The sequence below is a fragment of the Anopheles ziemanni genome, chromosome 3 (assembly GCF_943734765.1).
Source record: "Anopheles ziemanni chromosome 3, idAnoZiCoDA_A2_x.2, whole genome shotgun sequence".
NCBI lineage: Eukaryota > Metazoa > Arthropoda > Insecta > Diptera > Culicidae > Anopheles > Anopheles ziemanni.
In genome coordinates this window covers 58,277,211-58,294,670 of record NC_080706.1, presented here as the reverse complement: position 1 = coordinate 58,294,670, position 17,460 = coordinate 58,277,211, and the positions used below count along the sequence as shown (strand labels likewise).

Here is a 17,460-nt window from a genome sequence, read left to right as displayed (position 1 = left end):
GAGATAATCCCAATTTCTAGAAACAATTTGTAAATTTTATTTCTTTTCTTAGCTATCTGCAATCAAACTTGTTTGAACGGTGGAGAATGCCGAGCTCCAGGGATTTGCTCCTGCCGTCCCGGGTATGTGGGGGACTCGTGTGAACGAGATCTGGATGAGTGTGCGACCGGTCTCCATCGTTGTAAGGAGACAACAGACTGTGTTAACATGCCAGGCTGGTCAGTATGCTAGAATCCCAACAGGAAGGCAATAATGCAAATAAATCTTAATTTTTTTTTGTTCGACCCACCTTAGGTACTTCTGCAAGTGTAAGCCTGGTTTTGAAACCAAAGGCAGAGAGTGTGTAGATATAGATGAGTGCGCTCTGAACACCCACAGCTGTCATCAGTCTGCTTTGTGTGTTAATACAGAAGGTCACTTTGAATGTCAATGTCCGCCCGACAGTGGTCCAGAATGTAGGTTAAGCTGCATGTTTGAGGATCGCGAATTAAAGGACGGCGAGAGGGTTTCTCCAAACAACGCTCCGTGCAAGGAGTGCACTTGCTCCAAAGGAGTAGTCAGTTGTGTCGAACCATCGTGCAATTGTTCTACTTGGCGGCCCGGTGTCATGAGTGAGCTGTGTTGTCCTCAGTGTGACCCGAAGCAATCCTGCCAGCATCAGGAATTAAACCAGGTTACATTTCGCAGTGGAGAACAGTGGATCTACCAATGTCAGACGTGTGAATGTTTGGTAAGTGGGTAAATATTCCAATAAGTCAGCAATCCATTGATATCTGTACCATTGTTTTCTTTTCAGTACGGAGAATTTGACTGCTGGAAACTTGAATGTCCACCACTCTCTTGTGATAATCCTGTGCCGGCCGGACCGGCTGGTTGTTGTCCCCGATGCCCTGATGATATATGTGGGTTCCAGAACGTTACCAATATATCGCCCTCTACCACAGCGCTTGCAGGCGTGGGCAGCTCTTGCTTGTACGAGAAGCATATCTACGCATCTGGACAGACATTCAAGTATCCGTCCAGAGACTGCACCACCTGCTCCTGTAAGGTGAGTATTTTTTTATTTCCAACCTGCGTTCCGCACCTTGCACCTTGAGAAACATAGCAGCAGCAATAAGGGATATTGTGGTTCATATTTATTTTTTTTTTATTTTGTTAAACGGTGAAAGCTCTACTTCGAAGCGTCTTTCAGATTGGCTTTCTATATCATCTCCAAGGGACTTGAATCTTTTTAAATATAAGTATAAAAATTTAAAGATTGGGATTTCATTGGTATTGAAATCAAGGCAAAGGGACAATTTAAGGTTTCTTCACATTACAAAACCTTGCTTTTTTGTAAACTTTCTTGTTTAACAGTTTAAGAATGCAGTTGACATAATATACTTACGATAAATATAAACTAATAATATTTCTTGTACATTATATGATTCATTCTTGTCGTTTTTGCTGCGTGACTTTTTAATTTGAATGTTTTTAATTGTTGGGCATTTTGTTTCATGTCTACATCTATGTCATGTCTATATCAAGAGTGATGTGAAGAGGGTAATGGTTTTTAGATAAACTATTTCACTGTCCGCAATGGTATTTGAAAAAATTGCAAGTTAATGTAAAAGGGTACAACTAAACAGTATTAGCCATGGGAGATTGCATTTGACACTTAGGAAAAAAGTTGCACAAATGTTGCTAACAGCAACACATTATTATTACCAAAATGTGTCTCATTTTTTTTCGAAACCACAACTTACAAGGAGCCCTATGTTACTCTTCTCCAGGCAGCTTGTTTCGCTTAATGTTTTTTTTTTTATGATATGCATTTGTTTTATCTGGATGCATTTCTTGCTTGCATGAATTATAGCGAGCTTTTATATCCAACGCATTCATTAGAAACCATGCGTAACCTTAACTAAAATAAAAATATGGTTAAACATATGTTTTTAACGATCCAATGTACTTTGAACCGCTAGTACAAAGGATCGATTGTAAAATTATAGTTAACAACACGTTTTACATCAATCATTGACACTTCTAAAGAGATGTGAGAGTGAATTACTTTATTTTTCTATCCTCAATATCATGAATATATACACAAACATTATATTACACATTCTCACAGCTATCATAACACAACATTAAACATCACGTCTAGGCAAAATTCAACGACTAAAAATAACTCTACTCAAGAACCTACTTGATTCTGCTAATTTTAATTGAAATGTATCATATTCTCTCAAACGTATTAGCATCTTTGCTACAATACCCCTTAGTACATGCAAGTGTAAGCTAGATACCGTGAAGAAGCCAAAGTATGATCTTTACTCCATTTTTTTCTTTGTTTTAACTTCTTAAACTCTCAGATATTGTTGACTGTTGTGTTTGCTGAACCGGGTTGAGGGTATCTTTCAATTTTAATAATCAAATTACATATAAAGCTGAACTATTTGATTCATCCTTTTTATCTCTTCGAGTATATTGTGTGTTAGTTAGCATGCGTGCCGTTCAAATATAGCATATGAACATGTGCATGTACTGAATAAAAAAATATATGAGTTAAGTGTATCAAAAATTAACTTGTGACCAACCCATAACTTTTTTGTAGGTTAAAATTTGTTTACTAACGACAAACAAGCCTAAGTGCAAATTCCTTATTTTGTTTGAACATAACGTTTGCTCCATTATATTTGGGTAAGGTTAAAATATGTTAAATCATTAAACATTGGCATGATAGCATATGTAACCTAGCGACGGATCAGGTCAAGAAATTGATCAGTGGCTATATCAATCATACCATTGAATTTGTTTTAAAATATACTATGTGTTCGTTTTTTTTATAGCTGCTACATTTACATTTACTACATCTTCACTACCATATGTTTTACTAATTATAAACATTATAATAAAAATAACCTGCATAACTGAACTAATTTAACACTGCAACCTGCGAACAAATTACATTCCAGGTCCCCTACTGTGCCCAACTGGTGAGCAATTCCGCGTGTTGTGTGCATCGGTAAAAATTCACTCTTTAACTACACTAACATTCGAGTTAATTGTATGGTTTTGGTTTTTATCTTGGTTTTAAATTAAAAAAAACATAACTGTCTTCAGTTCTGGTGTTTAAAACATGAGTTTCTAGTTTTTAAGTTTTGCTTTTTTGTTAAACATTTGAATATTCTTTACTTAGTTTTCATTTTGTACGCTTTCTTTCTTTTGCTTCACATTTTCCGTTCCTGTTTCAATGATATCCTTAATAGAGTAAAGTAGTGTTTGTCTTGGAAACATGCAATGCAATAATCTCGTTTACGATAAAAGTAAAAATTGTGCAAATTTTACCATAAAAGACTCGATTATGTTAAAAACTAAGACCCATGTCATAATAAAATCGAAGGGAGAATTCATTATAAATCATGTAAGACAAGCCGAAATGCAGCAAGAGAATACTATCTTATTCAATTTACTATGGAACTTGTTATTTGTGTTAACCATTTAATTATCAATCCATATTTAGAATGTTCATAAAACCTGTGTGTTTTGAATGATACATTTTATTCCATCTCAACAGGTGGCTTAGACTTCGTTAAGTTTACTTATTCATCCCTTCAGTTAGGCACTTTTACATGAGAAATACGGGCAAAATTTTTATTTTGATGATGATGATGATGATTTTGATCATGCAACAGATCATTTGCATTGCTTAAATCATGTCACGAGACAATTCGGGATACAAACACGAATTCTTTGTTGCAATAAACACTTGTTCATCCGTACTCTAATTTAATATCAAAAATCACTTTAATCTTCACAATTGATGGAGTGTACATAAGATTTTGAACTTTCTTTATGTAATACCTTATGGATGAAAAATTATCGGAAAACCTACATCAAAAACTGAAATGTGTTTATATTTTATTTTAAAAATTTTTTAACGTTGTGTTTGTTTATATTAAGTTAAACAAAAACATCACGCACCAATCACGTTTCTTGTTAGAGCAACATAGGCCAGTGAAATTATAAAATACGTTCCATGTTCTAGATTATTTCTTTTCTTTTTTATTCACACAACTGTTTCTGGGCACATTAAAAATCACATTTCTTTAATGTTTGAATCTTTCATACTAGTAAACATTTATTTTAATTCATTGAAGTACATGTCTCATGTCGACAAGAATATCCTCAATTCTTGTCGTAATTTTATGTTATTTTCGAACATCGTTATCACACGTTTTTCTATTTCAACACTTGCATCACTTGGAATTTTTAGTTATAGTGCTAAGTCCTTCCACGCACAACATCAATCTCAAATTATCAATTTGAGCATATATTTTCATCTATAAATTTGTGTTCGTCCGATTAGAATAACTTTTAAAAACAAACTTAAAAAATATCTTTTTAGGCAAATTTTTTTTCACTTCACAACAACAGTTTATTGTTCTACTGTTGATTTCTTCAAATTTGATACCCTCTATGTTTCTATCTTTAAAAATATAGTTAAGGATAAATTTGTAACTTTTCATATATTACTATATTTTGAATTCTGTTCTTTTTTCTTCTTCATTTCAGTTTTGAAAATCGCACCTATATTTGATTTTAAGTATTATAAAGTAGCAATAAAAAAATTCTATTAGTATATTAGAATCGTTATTTCGATAAGATTGCATGCTCTTTTTTATTTCTGTTCCCACGCATGAATAAATCTATTCGCTTTTGTAAAAATAAATCTGTTTAGTACCGATCAGTCGAACCTAGCGCAAGGCAATAAAGGCGTATTTCGAATATAAGTTCACACAATCGATTAGCATCATTATGAAATCATAAATACATTTAAAATGTTGTCAAAACCAGTTTCTATTGCTTTGTTAGTAATGTGGTGAAAAGAGGAAATTACCAAGTTCAGAAAATTATGTAAACTGCATTATTGCGATTGATCTTAAAGGATAGCGTACTCTCAAATGCATTTCATGCAACATATAGTGAAGGTGCACTCATAAAAGACGTTAATCTGTTGCATTGCAAAGTACGTCATTTTGCCAAAGAGATAAAATAATTCTATGCAGCTTTGAAAGTTTTTAAGGAATCTTTTAAGGATTCTACACCCTTACCAATCAAAGCGTAGAACACAATCTAGTTTATAGAAAAATAGATAGTATAAGCATCAACATTGCATCGTAGTTGAATAATATTTTAATTCAATCTCTTATTTTTCCTCCTTTCCATTGTCACACCGATGTGTGTACAACGTTTGCTGTGCGCTCCACTACACAACACAAAATCAACAAAACATGCACGCACCTGCGCTTCAAAACACCACCAATTCCGATAATAACACTCGTACACAACGCTACTTTGAAATAACAATACCGGCAACATTACTACGTATACTACCTGCAAATCAACTATCAACAAACAATCACATACACACCAAAACGAAACAACATGTGCAAAAATGCAAAATATGGCGCTAAACGCACCTTTTTAAATTTTTCTTTGATATTAAATAATCCCAACGATATCAAACATCTCAAACCTGTCCACAATCCTTTGTTCTAAAACAATCCACACAATCTCTTGCAAAACGGATGGCAACGGAAACATCAATGTTCACCAACTTCGCCCCATCAACGATGCCAAAAATGCTACTCTATTATCAGAACGGGAAAATCACCTGTCGTTACAACGATAATTGTACTGATGCTGACAATAGCGGTCCACTTCGAGTGGTGCAAGACTATGATGCGAACGATCAGCTTCAGTTTATCGTTGCTAGTTATAAACCATCGCAAACAACGACCGCAAAGATGGTCGCCCGGCAGCACCAACAACATCACCTTTACCATCTCGATGAAACCGGAGCAGAAGGTTCTGCTACGCAGGCTATCACCAGCGCCAGCAGCACTCGAATTGGCCGGAGTAGTAAATCTATATCATCCGGAATGCAGGAAACAAGTCCTATCGGAACATTTGGCACAAATATTCGTCAAGCTCCAGGATCACCAGCAGCACCAGCAAGAGCAGCGGAGTTTAAGGGTACAATCAGCGGTGCCTCACTTGAGGAAAGCAACAGTAGTCTTCAACAAAATGCTACTTCTACCATGTCTGCAAAATCGGTTGGAGCGGATGAAGCGATGGTCACTCCAACAACACCAACAGTTAACAGTGGCACCACCGATCGAGCTGATTTTATGTTTCCTAGCAGTTTGCCTGCTCTACAAGAATCGGCTTCACTCTCGAGCACAAAAGGTTCCGCAAAGCAGAAACAACAACTCAGTCCCGTTGCGGTTGCCGCTGACCCGGAGGCTCCGGATCATAGCGTGCATGGCAGAACAAATAATTTGCGAGAAGAGAGCTCATTTGCAACACAACGATCTTCAACGCCAATAGCAGTCATGTCGAGAACACTAACTGCAGTTACGAAAACACGACTTAAACGATCACTTTTGCAGGTGTTGCCATCGAGCACCGTAGACTATGCTAGTGTAGCCTCAAGCAAACGCAGAGAAAAACGCAGTGAAAGAGGTTAAATCATAACGACAATGTGTTAATTGAAAAATGTATTTTAATTGTTTACTTAAGAACGTATTATTGCAGTGTGTAGGAAATCAAGCATAACCCGCAACTGTCCCAGAACTCGTTTCTAATTGTCGCTAGAGCCAAAATGGAAAATCAAATAATTACAACGATAAAGCAAAACATCCAGGAAAAACATAATGCAGTCGGCAACTGTAACACCACCACTTTTTAATGTCATTCTATCGAACGCACATTTATCAGTTATGGAACGAATGAATAGAATTCTTTTTATGTAAGTGTAGTTACACAATGTTTTACTTTACATGATAAAAAGATGTGTGAAGAGTAAAAGTTTTAACGCGCGCTTTTACCTTTTCAACATACAATGTGGTATTCTCTCTAACGATCGGAAAGCCTTACCTGTTCATCGATCATATAACATACTGTATATCTTATGGCGTCTAAAGAAACAGTTTTAAAATGCCATCTTGGTACCGCACGAGAGATGGCATGACTGGTTCCATTCAAAATACGTTTCTATTCCGTACCATCGCATAGACTCTGTATATCAAACTTTTTACTGAATGATGGTAGAAGCATCTTCCACAAGTTTTAACCATTTCTTCTGATAGCAAATCAAATCGTTATAAAATTATATGCAAATACTTACACTTTTCACATCTGGCAATTTAAAACCGCAGTCAATGAAATCGCATTCAAATTTACGCTGCATACCTGATTGCGAAGAACTCCGTTGCTAAATGTAAAAATAACACTGTTAAAATCAGACAACTCCACCCTATAACCAGATAAGAGAAATGATCTACAAGTCACAAGTATTTTACATTCCTAACACAATGATGTGCACCTATTCTAAATCAAATAGCCCTGCGAAACACCTTCATTAATTGGCCAGTGCCCGCTAGACAGCTCGAAATATCGTCCTAAAAACGTGCCACGCGCGAACAAACGTGTTACTTTTTTGTATGTGGGTGAAACATAAGTAGAACGTTTTCAAGCAATCGTGCTACCATACATAACTGCTCGATGTTTGTTTTTCGTAGGACGTTTTTTAGAACGATTTGCTCGAAATCGCTCAAAAGTGGGTGCAAAGCAGAAAAGCTATATCAGCCCATATAAATGACGTAAACAAAACTGAATTAAGGAAATATGGAAATCGAAAGCTTGGATGTAATGCTTTAGCACGATGGTACTAAAATACATCATAACCAATCTATACATTGGCCGATTAAATCAAATGAAGATATTGTTATATACTATTGTTAAGTTAACATTAGGATAGGAGGCGATACAGAATTTAATGTCCATGTTTTTAAATAATAATTTTGTTCAACGATTTCAAGCATAAATTAGTTAGTTCTATTGCCAATACCAAGATTAAACGATTTACAGCGTTTCAAACCAACATCGAGAAATCACATAATGCACGAAACAAAAACGAACTTTAAAACAACAAACAGCGAAAATTGAATGCGGGGAATCTGTTAAATTTGCCACGAATTGCTTGATTCTAGTCATTAATGGAAGGCATGATCAACCGAAAATCCTTAATTATTTATTTCATCATCCCATAACTATTTGAATGACTCAGTTGTAATGTATTCATTCTAATTGATATCTACTCAAATATGGTTGTTTTTCATTAAAAAGTAATTTAAGCTCATTCATGGTTGCATTTAAGCTTAATCAAAACATATTAACTTTAAATGCAACCATAAATAAGCTCACATTACTTCTATTGCATACGGTTTGAATGATTTGAAACAAAATCCTTTCACTTAGGCATAAGACATCATACTCTATATCATTTGTTGCAGATAGTACTAAAAAATTAAGTTAAATATCGATCATGATTTTTGTATTTAAAACACTCATCAAAAGATCTTTATTTTTAGCTGCAGTGAAGTCTGTTTCATGATTCACGCTAATCGTAGAAACGCAATTTTCTTTAATTAAGGTTTTCAGAAAATCAGTCGAACATTCAAAAATATAAAATCAAAACACACACCAAACAATACATAAATTGTAATTTATGGATATGAAATATGAATTTTATTTTCTCAGTTCCTATGAAAAAAAGAAGAAACTTCAATCATAGTAAGTTCCGATTGATATCTTCGCAACATGATAACACAGATTCATATGATGTGAAGCTAACACATTCAATGAACGAGCAACAATCGTATGCATTAAATACCAATTTAGTTGTTTTCTAGCTTTTTGAATCGTATGCAAAATCTAATGTGACTAATAATGCAGAAGATTTTCCTATTAAAATTTGTGTTTGTTTTGAGCTGACTGAATTGTCATGCCACTAATGCATACCGTTTGAAAGTGATATCTAAGGAACGCTTCAGTTGAGCGAAGAAAAATATTCGCTTTTCAACGACAACATTCTTTCGTTTTTTTAAGAATCCTTGAGGTAGTAAATAACGCCAACTAACAAAACAGTTCTGCAGAAGTATCAATTGAGCATAAACATACCTTAAGACTCGCCTAGTAGTATAGAATGTCGAATCTCTATTTCCAATCGTAACAATTAAGACTCAACAAATAGAGATTAGCAACAATATAATAGATTTGCCACCACAACATACGTTTATGAGTAATGATAAAACAGTATATAAGTGTATTGATCTATGTACACTGTACAAATATATTGTTTTAACATTATTTGATATAAAATTGATACAAAAGCATGTATCAAAGTACACTCATAAGGCTTGCTATAAATATAAATGCAACTTAGTGAGATGCTAATTATAATGATAATGTTCAATAGGATTCTTGGTCATTTATTTGCTCTCTTCGTCCTGTTAGACACCTGTTTGCTGTGTTTTATGTTTCCTGTTTCAATGTAAAAAATATTTCTTTGTATATAGCCCCATGCAAGAAATAAGCTAAGCTTTCATACAGAGGAAACTATTAGGCATTTTCCAGCTTATAGTGAAAAAACAACTAGAATAACTAAGGATCTCCTACACATACGGAATGTAATCCTTATGAGACGTGCAAGAGATCCTTATGTATATAGATAGTAAACAATACAAAATTAAATCTTTCAACCAATATATTTAAACTAAAGTTATTAGAAATTTGAAATAAATTGAGTGGAAGATGAATATAACTGTGCAACATGAAAAACAACGCACTAGGTGTGAAGGAGGAAGTATAAATAGCAAAACTAATAAAACAAAAGAAATAACCTAGATCTAGAAAAAATACAAAATTGCTTCACAACGAGTGAAAATATTATTCATGGGCAGCAAAAAAACAAGATAACGTCGGGGTAAGATTGTACTTAGTGAAATTAATTTAATGATATACGCAAAAATATTTTTATGGATTAAATATTGAATGTTGCCTTTAGTTGAAAAGAAACATCAGCAGAAACAAAATGATGCCCTTACTACGAACCCTGTTACGGACAAGACATATGACTTAAAACAACAAATTACAAGAAAAAACCAAATTGTATTTAAAAAGTTAAAAATATGTCAAAACTGTAAAATGAATAAGCAGACAAATCTTAGGGAAACCATTTTTCGCGTAATTTGTATAGCAGGTCTTTTATTTCATTGTGCTGTTTATATTTTAAACGAATACGTACATTTATTCTTTCTTTTAATAAACGTCAGTCAATTAATTTGAAAAACAAATAAACATTCTTTCTTAATTTTTTTTGCTATCATATGTGCGCGCGTGTGTGTGTGTGTATGTGAGTGAGAGAGAGAGAGAGAGGGGGAGAGAGAGAGAGAGAGAGAGAGAGAGAGAGAGAGAGAGAGAGAGAGAGAGAGAGAGAGAGAAATAGTTTATGTGCCGCTTTGATCTTGTTTCTGTTTTCAGGGTTTCTGCATTCGTCAAATTTCGTGGCATTGTACATAACGAAAGTCGTTTAATAGTCGTCCCAATATATTTGTCTAGATTTTTATGTTTATTATTTCTATATTTCGCCTTTCATTAATAATCTTATTTTCGTGTCAATGTTTAAAACGTTGTAATTTTCGTTACTAGAACATTATTAATGTCTATAGTTCCAAGCGATAATGTGCTTAACGAAAGTTTACATTTTGTTGAAAGCTATGTGCAATCGTTAGAAATTTCTCGAGATTCTCATATTACTATATTTTCGAATTGAATTTCAGTTACTGCTGGTTCCTACTAGGTTTGCATGTAGTAATAGAAAAGGGTAGTTATAAAAACTTTTACCTGAGCTTTTTTTATTGTAGTCAGACGCAGCAACTTTACCTAAACAGAGGAAAAATTAGGATTTGGGTGTTGACAAAGAATGAAATGACTTATTTTACCTAATAAGAAAGGCTAAACGAGTCGCAAATACACGTAAGAAAACTCTTGCACAATTAAAGTAGACGCTAAAAGTAGTATTAGAAACATGTTGAAGCATGGCGCAAATCAACTAATACAGACATGAGGATAAGTATGAATACTAAAGAGAGAGTTTGTGGTTAGGAAAATAAATTGGACGCACAAAAACTATTGAACAAAGGAAGGCATAAAATCGAAACTAGCGAATCAATTAAAAACCGCAACGGAAATAAGAATAATAGAGCTGCGTTGAGATAATGCAAGCATAATAGATATTATGCCTACGCAATTGGATGACTGCAACATTACAGAAACCTCGAAAAATGAATAGGCAAGCTATTCAGCAAATTAAAAACACTCTAACAAAAACAAAAATAGTTACGAGGAAACCCAAATCTATAGACTAATAAACTAATACAAAACAAAAAGTTGTTACTTATACAATTATTTTTTTGTGTTACTTGTACAATTTTTAACGGAAACAACATTACAATGCATACAATTCTTAATTTTTTTTTTTCAAAAAAGAAGAAAAAATATCCTGTTGTTTATTAATTTATATTTCAATGTCGTCTTTCGTACATCTACCATAATTTCACTCACAAAAACGAATGCGGTATTGACAAGCCTGTGGAAAACAACGAGCATAACTGCACTCTGCCCTATTTGTGCAATAATTCATTTCCACCGATTACTGTTAGATCGATGTTTACCGTTGCCACTATTTTGTAGATTATCGTCTTGAGCTGCAATTTCTTCATCAATTAATAAATCAAAATTTCCCAACATATCTGGACTAGGGATTTTATTCCAACGTACACTGCAAAATAAGCAAAGATGAATGGATTATATTTTGGCATAACTTTAGCTACTCATGGGCCCAATGAAGCTGATTTTATACTTACTCCGGCACACCATCAGGCGGTAGCACAATGTTAAGAATATTGTCGATTAACTTATATTTTAGTATTCGATCATTTGCTGTGGTCGAAGTCAGTGACGGCGAAGCATTCACCTCGACCAGCCACGGTTTCAATGTATTATCGATTATGATATCGTAACCGTAGCACTCGAAGCAGTGCCTATCACTTGCCATTACACTCGACACAGCCTTCAACGAGTGTACTATCAACCAAGTGATGGACCCAAATAGCTTGTCCGTTACTTCCTTGCCACGTGTTCCTTCAAGGTAAAGTCGCAGGTTTTGTACACTCCATTTGCCACCGTGATGATTATTGTACTCGCCCTAAGCACATTTAAGAATAAAAAACAAAATGTTAGAACCCAAGGTAAGCTTATGGACGATTGATAACCTACACCATGTTTCTGGACGCTCACGTTAGTCAGATGAACGTACATGTTGTCGAGTTCAGTGACACTGGTATCGTATTTCACTGTGCAGAACCGACAAAAACCCAGCCGAAACAGGTAAGCCTTTAGTGGACGAAATGATGTAACGAGCACATAGAGCCTAAGATCAAACTTCTTTCCTCCAATGAGAAGGGGATTTTCGATGTACCTGTGCGATGAACAAATTCATTTACGAAATTAATATAGAAATACGAAATTTTACAACCATTCTTTTCCCGTACCTCGAAATAACGTAGCTTTCCTTGCCAATCTGCGGATGGAATGAAGTTTTCGCTTCTCTCGACCAACGTTTTAATTTCGACAACTTATTAATCAAAAAGATGCCAGCTCCTTGAGATTTACCACATGGTTTCATGATCCACGTGCTCTGTGGATTTTTACGATATTCTTCGACGAACATGTTGTAATCCGCCGGCAGTACAAACGTGATCGGTATAAAATCCAAATATAGGTACTTTGAACCACCCGGGATGTTTGCTTCCGTTTTTTCTGCCAGCGGGTTGCTATCGCGCTCGAGATCCTTCCGATACCGCTTGATGTTCTTCACGAGTAGGTCCTTACGCGAAAGTTCATAATGGTTCGGGAAGTGATTAATCAGCTGATTATCGTGCATTCGATAGCCACTGTCCACGCTAAAGATGTTCCGACACGTTCCAGTCCCGGCCCAGTAGAAATTCCAGTCATCATCGGCCGTTACCTGCACCCAGCCTCGCTTTTCGAAGTTACTGATCAGTACCGACTTGTCGAGATCGGTGCAAAAGCAAATTTTCATCCGTTCGTGACCTGTGGCGAGCCTAGCGTGTTTTTAATTCAAACCCCAAACGAAACAGATGAATACAAATAAAGTAATATACTTTTAAACAAACCTCTTCTCATTTTGCGTGGTTGTTTGCTGCCGTTCATCTACTTTCTAACAACGCTGGCGCTGCACTAAAAATTGAAGCAGTGCTTTGTAGCGTAATAATTTGGGCCGAGACTACCGTCGTTCTGTTGCTTTCCACCCAGCTCCATCCGAACACTGACTTCTGTTTACTCACAGATCGATTTTGCTACCTCTGTTTGCTGATTTGATTTTCTTACTCGTGCAACGATTCATGCAAATCGTCGTAGGCCCAATCAGCAAGCCATGAAATTCGGTAAGTGGTATTCACCGAAACCATGCACAGACATGACCTCAAAATCGTCATCCTACTCTTACCACCCACAGTGGGCCAGTGTGAATCGATAAACGTCCTAATGCAACCTAACTTGCCCAAGACGACGGTGTGACTTACCTGCCGTACATAGTGGCAAGGTTCGTTGATACTCGCTTCGGTTCCGTTGACATCCCACCAGTTGTCACCAGTCCTCCGTTGCTCGAATGCTCCGAATGTAGAAACCAGCGGGAACGAGTGAATTTGTGCCACCATCAAATACAGTGTCCCGACAGCTGGACTAAACGCCCACTCGAATATTTCCAAACGGGAGTCACGCAACTTTGCATCACGCTCTTTTTTCATAGGAGGTACGCTGAATTGTACATCCTGAAGCGCCATTCAACGGAAATCAAAATGTCCTCCATTCTTGTGAATCGATAACGGCTGAATGGTCTATCGAAAGTCGTTCTGTTCTTCAACCAGAAGTCATGATTGACGATTAGCTTAAAGAGAACTATACGCACTAAACAGGTGGAGGTCGGGCAATGTCGTTGCCCCACATATGCAAATTGCCAATGGTCGATTTGGCGAACGCGATAAACAAGAATGAATGGTCCTACAGGGCGTACATGGCTACACTATACTATTAACATGAAAGCAAATTATTGAGCGTAGATACAGAACAAACAAATGGCGAGAGTTGCAACCAGCAACCCGGTGTCGGACGTTGCTATGGAAATGGATGGTGTTGCATTCGTCGTTGGTAGAGGTAACTGATTCAAATAAATGCATTTATAGCATGCGGAACGTGGCAAACTGTGTTCGGGTTTCAGTTACCATTTCCAATTTTTTTCAGTCTATCAGAAGATTTTCCAACGTAGCAAAACTGCATATTTGGAAACAATTCCTGAAAGTCCTGAACAATTTAAAGGATTTTCTCATCACTATACCAATGAGATGATGATGTAGTCATCAGTTTTAGTTAGGTTGTTGCCATTTTTATTACACTGCTACACTTTTGCAACATTTTAGTACGAACGTAAGCTTACGAATCATTCTCAAATTCGGCTGGGTTCTTGCGATTGATTTGGGTATGCAGGTTTTCGATATAGTTGTAGACCATGTATCCCATGATGAACGCTGGTGTTGTTTGGAAGGGGAAAAATTGAACGAGCATGTTAATAAGAACTTGACAAAATCAACAATTCCAAACTTACGCGGTGTGACGATGAAGATTTGCGAGCGAATTCGTCGCAACGTATTTGGTACGCCCTTGCTGATCACATTCGCAAAGGCGCGTTGCTCGAATGGAGAGATTTTGTGGGTAACTATTCCACGTACCTTTGCAAGCTCACCGAATCCGTGACCCATGATGGTTGACCGAAAGAGTTTTTGGCAAAATTACCTAAAAGAACAACATCATTACATAACAATGAAGGTTTGTGAACAACGCAACATCAGTCCAGAAGCACAGATGAAACAAGGAGGTAAGACAGTAGCCGGAAACAATCAGCTCTTCAATATCCAATATTTTTTACTCATTGAATTTCGCAAAAGTTGGTTAATTTCGTAACAAAAATATAACCCACAAACCTGCAAAACCTTGCTTGTAGCGATTCTGGCACGGACGAACAACTTGTCAAAAAGACGATTCATTCAAGGTTTCTAGATACGCGGTAAGGTATTATGCTTACTCGTCCTGTTTGTGTTAAAAGTTTGTTTGGAAACGAATTGTCAAAACCAGCGTTGTTCCCGCTAGGTGATTCGAGCAAATCCGAGTTCCGTTTCGGCGTCGCATCAGAGCGGATGGTTAGCAGTGCACGAGGGTTCCTGAAAGGGTTAGCTGAAAAGTAAGGTTATCTTAGGCACGGCCGCGTGGTGTCGCCGAGCTGGAGCTCAAGTCAGAGAAATCCTAGCCGACGCACATCTCGTGCTGTTTGAGTAATCAAGCGGATCACGAGTTTCGTGCGATCTGACAAACGGAAGGAAATATTCCTTTCGTTACGGCGGGTGAACAGCCGCATTTTGACTGCTCACTAGCGTGGTTGGCTAGCAGTGCTCCTGGCCGCATGGTGGCAGTCAAAAGGTGACGCCTACAGAAAATCGAAAACCACAGAAAATCAGGACATATGGCCTTTAGTTGCCAGTCCTTAACCTAAAGAGGTCTATGTCTCCAGGTTAGCTTGCGAAGGCCCAGGAAGCTGGATTCAATAGCCGTACTGGAGTAAATCCTCGACGAAGTGAAGAAGAAGAAGAAGAATTCGAGCAAATCGTACTAAAAAACGTCCTACGTGACACAAACATCGAGCAGTTTTGTTTGGTGTGTAGGACGAAGTAGAACGATTGCTCGAAAAACGTCCTACATTTGTTTCATGCCCATACACAAAAGTAACACGTTTGTTTGTGCGCAGGACGTTTTTAGTCCGATATTTCGAGCTGCCTAGCGGATTATTGTTGGATGGTGCCCAACTGTGCCACCTAGCTCCACTCACTAAGGTTGTCAGTGCTTCACCGCGTCAGCTTTTGACATGCTAAAATGTATGGGATTTGACAACTTTCGAAAAGCCTAGGCAGCTCGAAATATCGTTCTAAAAACGTCCTACACGCACAACAAACGTTCTACTTTTTTGTATGGGGGTGCAACAAATGCAGGCCGTTTTCGAGCAGTCGTGCTACTTCGTGCTACTTCCCATACAAAACTGCTCCATGTTTGTTTCATTTTATGTCGTTTTTAGAACGATTGCTCGAAATCGCCTAGCGGGTACAATTTCGAGCAATCGTTGTTCCGCGCGTAGGACGTTTTTAGAACGATATTTCGAGCTTCCTAGCGGGTAGAATGCCGGGTTTGACATTTGGGTAGCAAAACAATCTTTATGACACAACAGAACGCCTTGACGCCTTGTTTCTCCGGACCTTGGGTTTGTTATTCAATCGAATTTACCATAGCATGCTGTTACAAGAATAACAAAATATTGTTTTATATCTTGTTAGGTGCAAAATGTCTACTCGTTGGTATCCGATTTATCAGCTAGGCAATCCCCAGCTGCGAGTGTTTTTACCGAACTTTTGGCTCAAGCTTGTGCGCGCTGAACACGAGCAACCGGCAAATGTTGTGCAGTTTGCATGTTCAATGGAAATGACCAGACACGATGTGAAGAACTATCTTCAGAAAATATACAAAATACCAGTCGTCAACGTTCGCACACGCATTGCGCTTGGGAATACGAAGCGCGATATGGTTCTAGGATACATAACAAAAGAGGAGGATACCAAATATGCATACGTTACCCTGGTAAGAATCTAGCTTTCTATGCGGGTTTTTCGATTCTTCGTAATGGTTTATTCGCTTTCTAGCCCAATGATATGAAGTTCGAGTTTCCTGATATGTTCCCGACAGACGCTAAACAAAAGATTGAGGACGATAAAAAATCCTTGGATGACGCCAAAAAGAACCATAAGAAATTTCTAGATAAAAACAAAGACCGAGCAGGGACTCCTGGTTGGTTCTCTATTTAAAACAGATTGCATTTTCTGAAACAATAATTACGCTTGTACAAAGTTGTCCTCGTAATAAACACGTAATAAATAGTTCGATAGCAATGGGTGTTAATAATACTCTGCCTACTTGTTCTAAACACAGCTTAAAATACGGGTAGATCTTCTCCTAGTACGCCACGATTTATGGTAGTTTCACCATTTTATTCTAATATTTACACATTGATCCCGCCTTCATTCAATGAAGAGAAGCTTCAAAGAGGTGCAAGTTACAGTCAGGGTGAATATGCGATTTTTTCTCAAATTTAATTTTTTTTTTAGGGTGTGTGATGCCTAGAATGGTTGCTGATTGCTAAATAAAAATAGATTGCATGGTATAAAGTTCAACATATTCTTCGCAAACAACAAATCTTTATTAGTTGGAGCACAAAAGAATGTTTAAATTCAAATTCGAATTCTATTACGCGTTATTAATCATGATTCGTCGAAAAATTCTGCATTTTTCCATATCATTTATATTTGAGATCCGGATTCGGCACACGTATTAACTTCTTATACGTTTCGAAATCAATATTCAGCTCCTCTAGGTTTTTCCATGAACATTTGC

The 17,460-nt window shown here is 36.8% G+C and overlaps 4 protein-coding genes across 4 annotated transcripts in view; 2 read left to right on the top strand and 2 right to left on the bottom strand.

Annotated features, from left to right (window-relative positions):
• Positions 1–6,515, top strand: part of LOC131285101 (protein kinase C-binding protein NELL1-like) — a 47,950-nt gene extending 41,435 nt beyond the window's left edge. Inside the window, exons 10-14 of the mRNA XM_058313959.1 lie at positions 53–218; positions 295–730; positions 797–1,048; positions 2,958–2,978; positions 5,646–6,515. Coding sequence (XP_058169942.1) covers positions 53–218; positions 295–730; positions 797–1,048; positions 2,958–2,978; positions 5,646–6,515 — 1,745 coding nt within the window. The remainder of the gene's footprint in view (positions 1–52; positions 219–294; positions 731–796; positions 1,049–2,957; positions 2,979–5,645) is intronic.
• Positions 6,516–11,529: 5,014 nt separating this feature from the next.
• LOC131288322 (polyglutamylase complex subunit TTLL1) lies at positions 11,530–13,549 on the bottom strand. Its single transcript, XM_058317445.1, has 5 exons — positions 13,497–13,549; positions 12,444–13,016; positions 12,169–12,370; positions 11,757–12,097; positions 11,530–11,671 (listed from the first exon to the last, which is right to left on the bottom strand). The coding sequence occupies exons 1-5, from the start codon at positions 13,547–13,549 to the stop codon at positions 11,530–11,532; spliced, it is 1,311 nt and encodes a 436-aa protein (XP_058173428.1).
• A 796-nt stretch (positions 13,550–14,345) lies between these two features.
• On the bottom strand, positions 14,346–15,019 carry LOC131287779 (cytochrome b-c1 complex subunit 8). The gene is made up of 3 exons (XM_058316863.1): positions 14,952–15,019; positions 14,576–14,763; positions 14,346–14,498 (listed from the first exon to the last, which is right to left on the bottom strand). Exons 2-3 carry the CDS (start codon positions 14,727–14,729, stop codon positions 14,404–14,406), a joined length of 249 nt encoding a protein of 82 aa, XP_058172846.1. The 5' UTR covers positions 14,730–14,763; positions 14,952–15,019; the 3' UTR covers positions 14,346–14,403.
• Positions 15,020–16,294: 1,275 nt separating this feature from the next.
• Positions 16,295–16,983, top strand: LOC131287553 (large ribosomal subunit protein uL23m). Its single transcript, XM_058316611.1, has 2 exons — positions 16,295–16,650; positions 16,713–16,983. The coding sequence occupies exons 1-2, from the start codon at positions 16,357–16,359 to the stop codon at positions 16,872–16,874; spliced, it is 456 nt and encodes a 151-aa protein (XP_058172594.1). The 5' UTR covers positions 16,295–16,356; the 3' UTR covers positions 16,875–16,983.
• Positions 16,984–17,460: the final 477 nt, after the last annotated feature.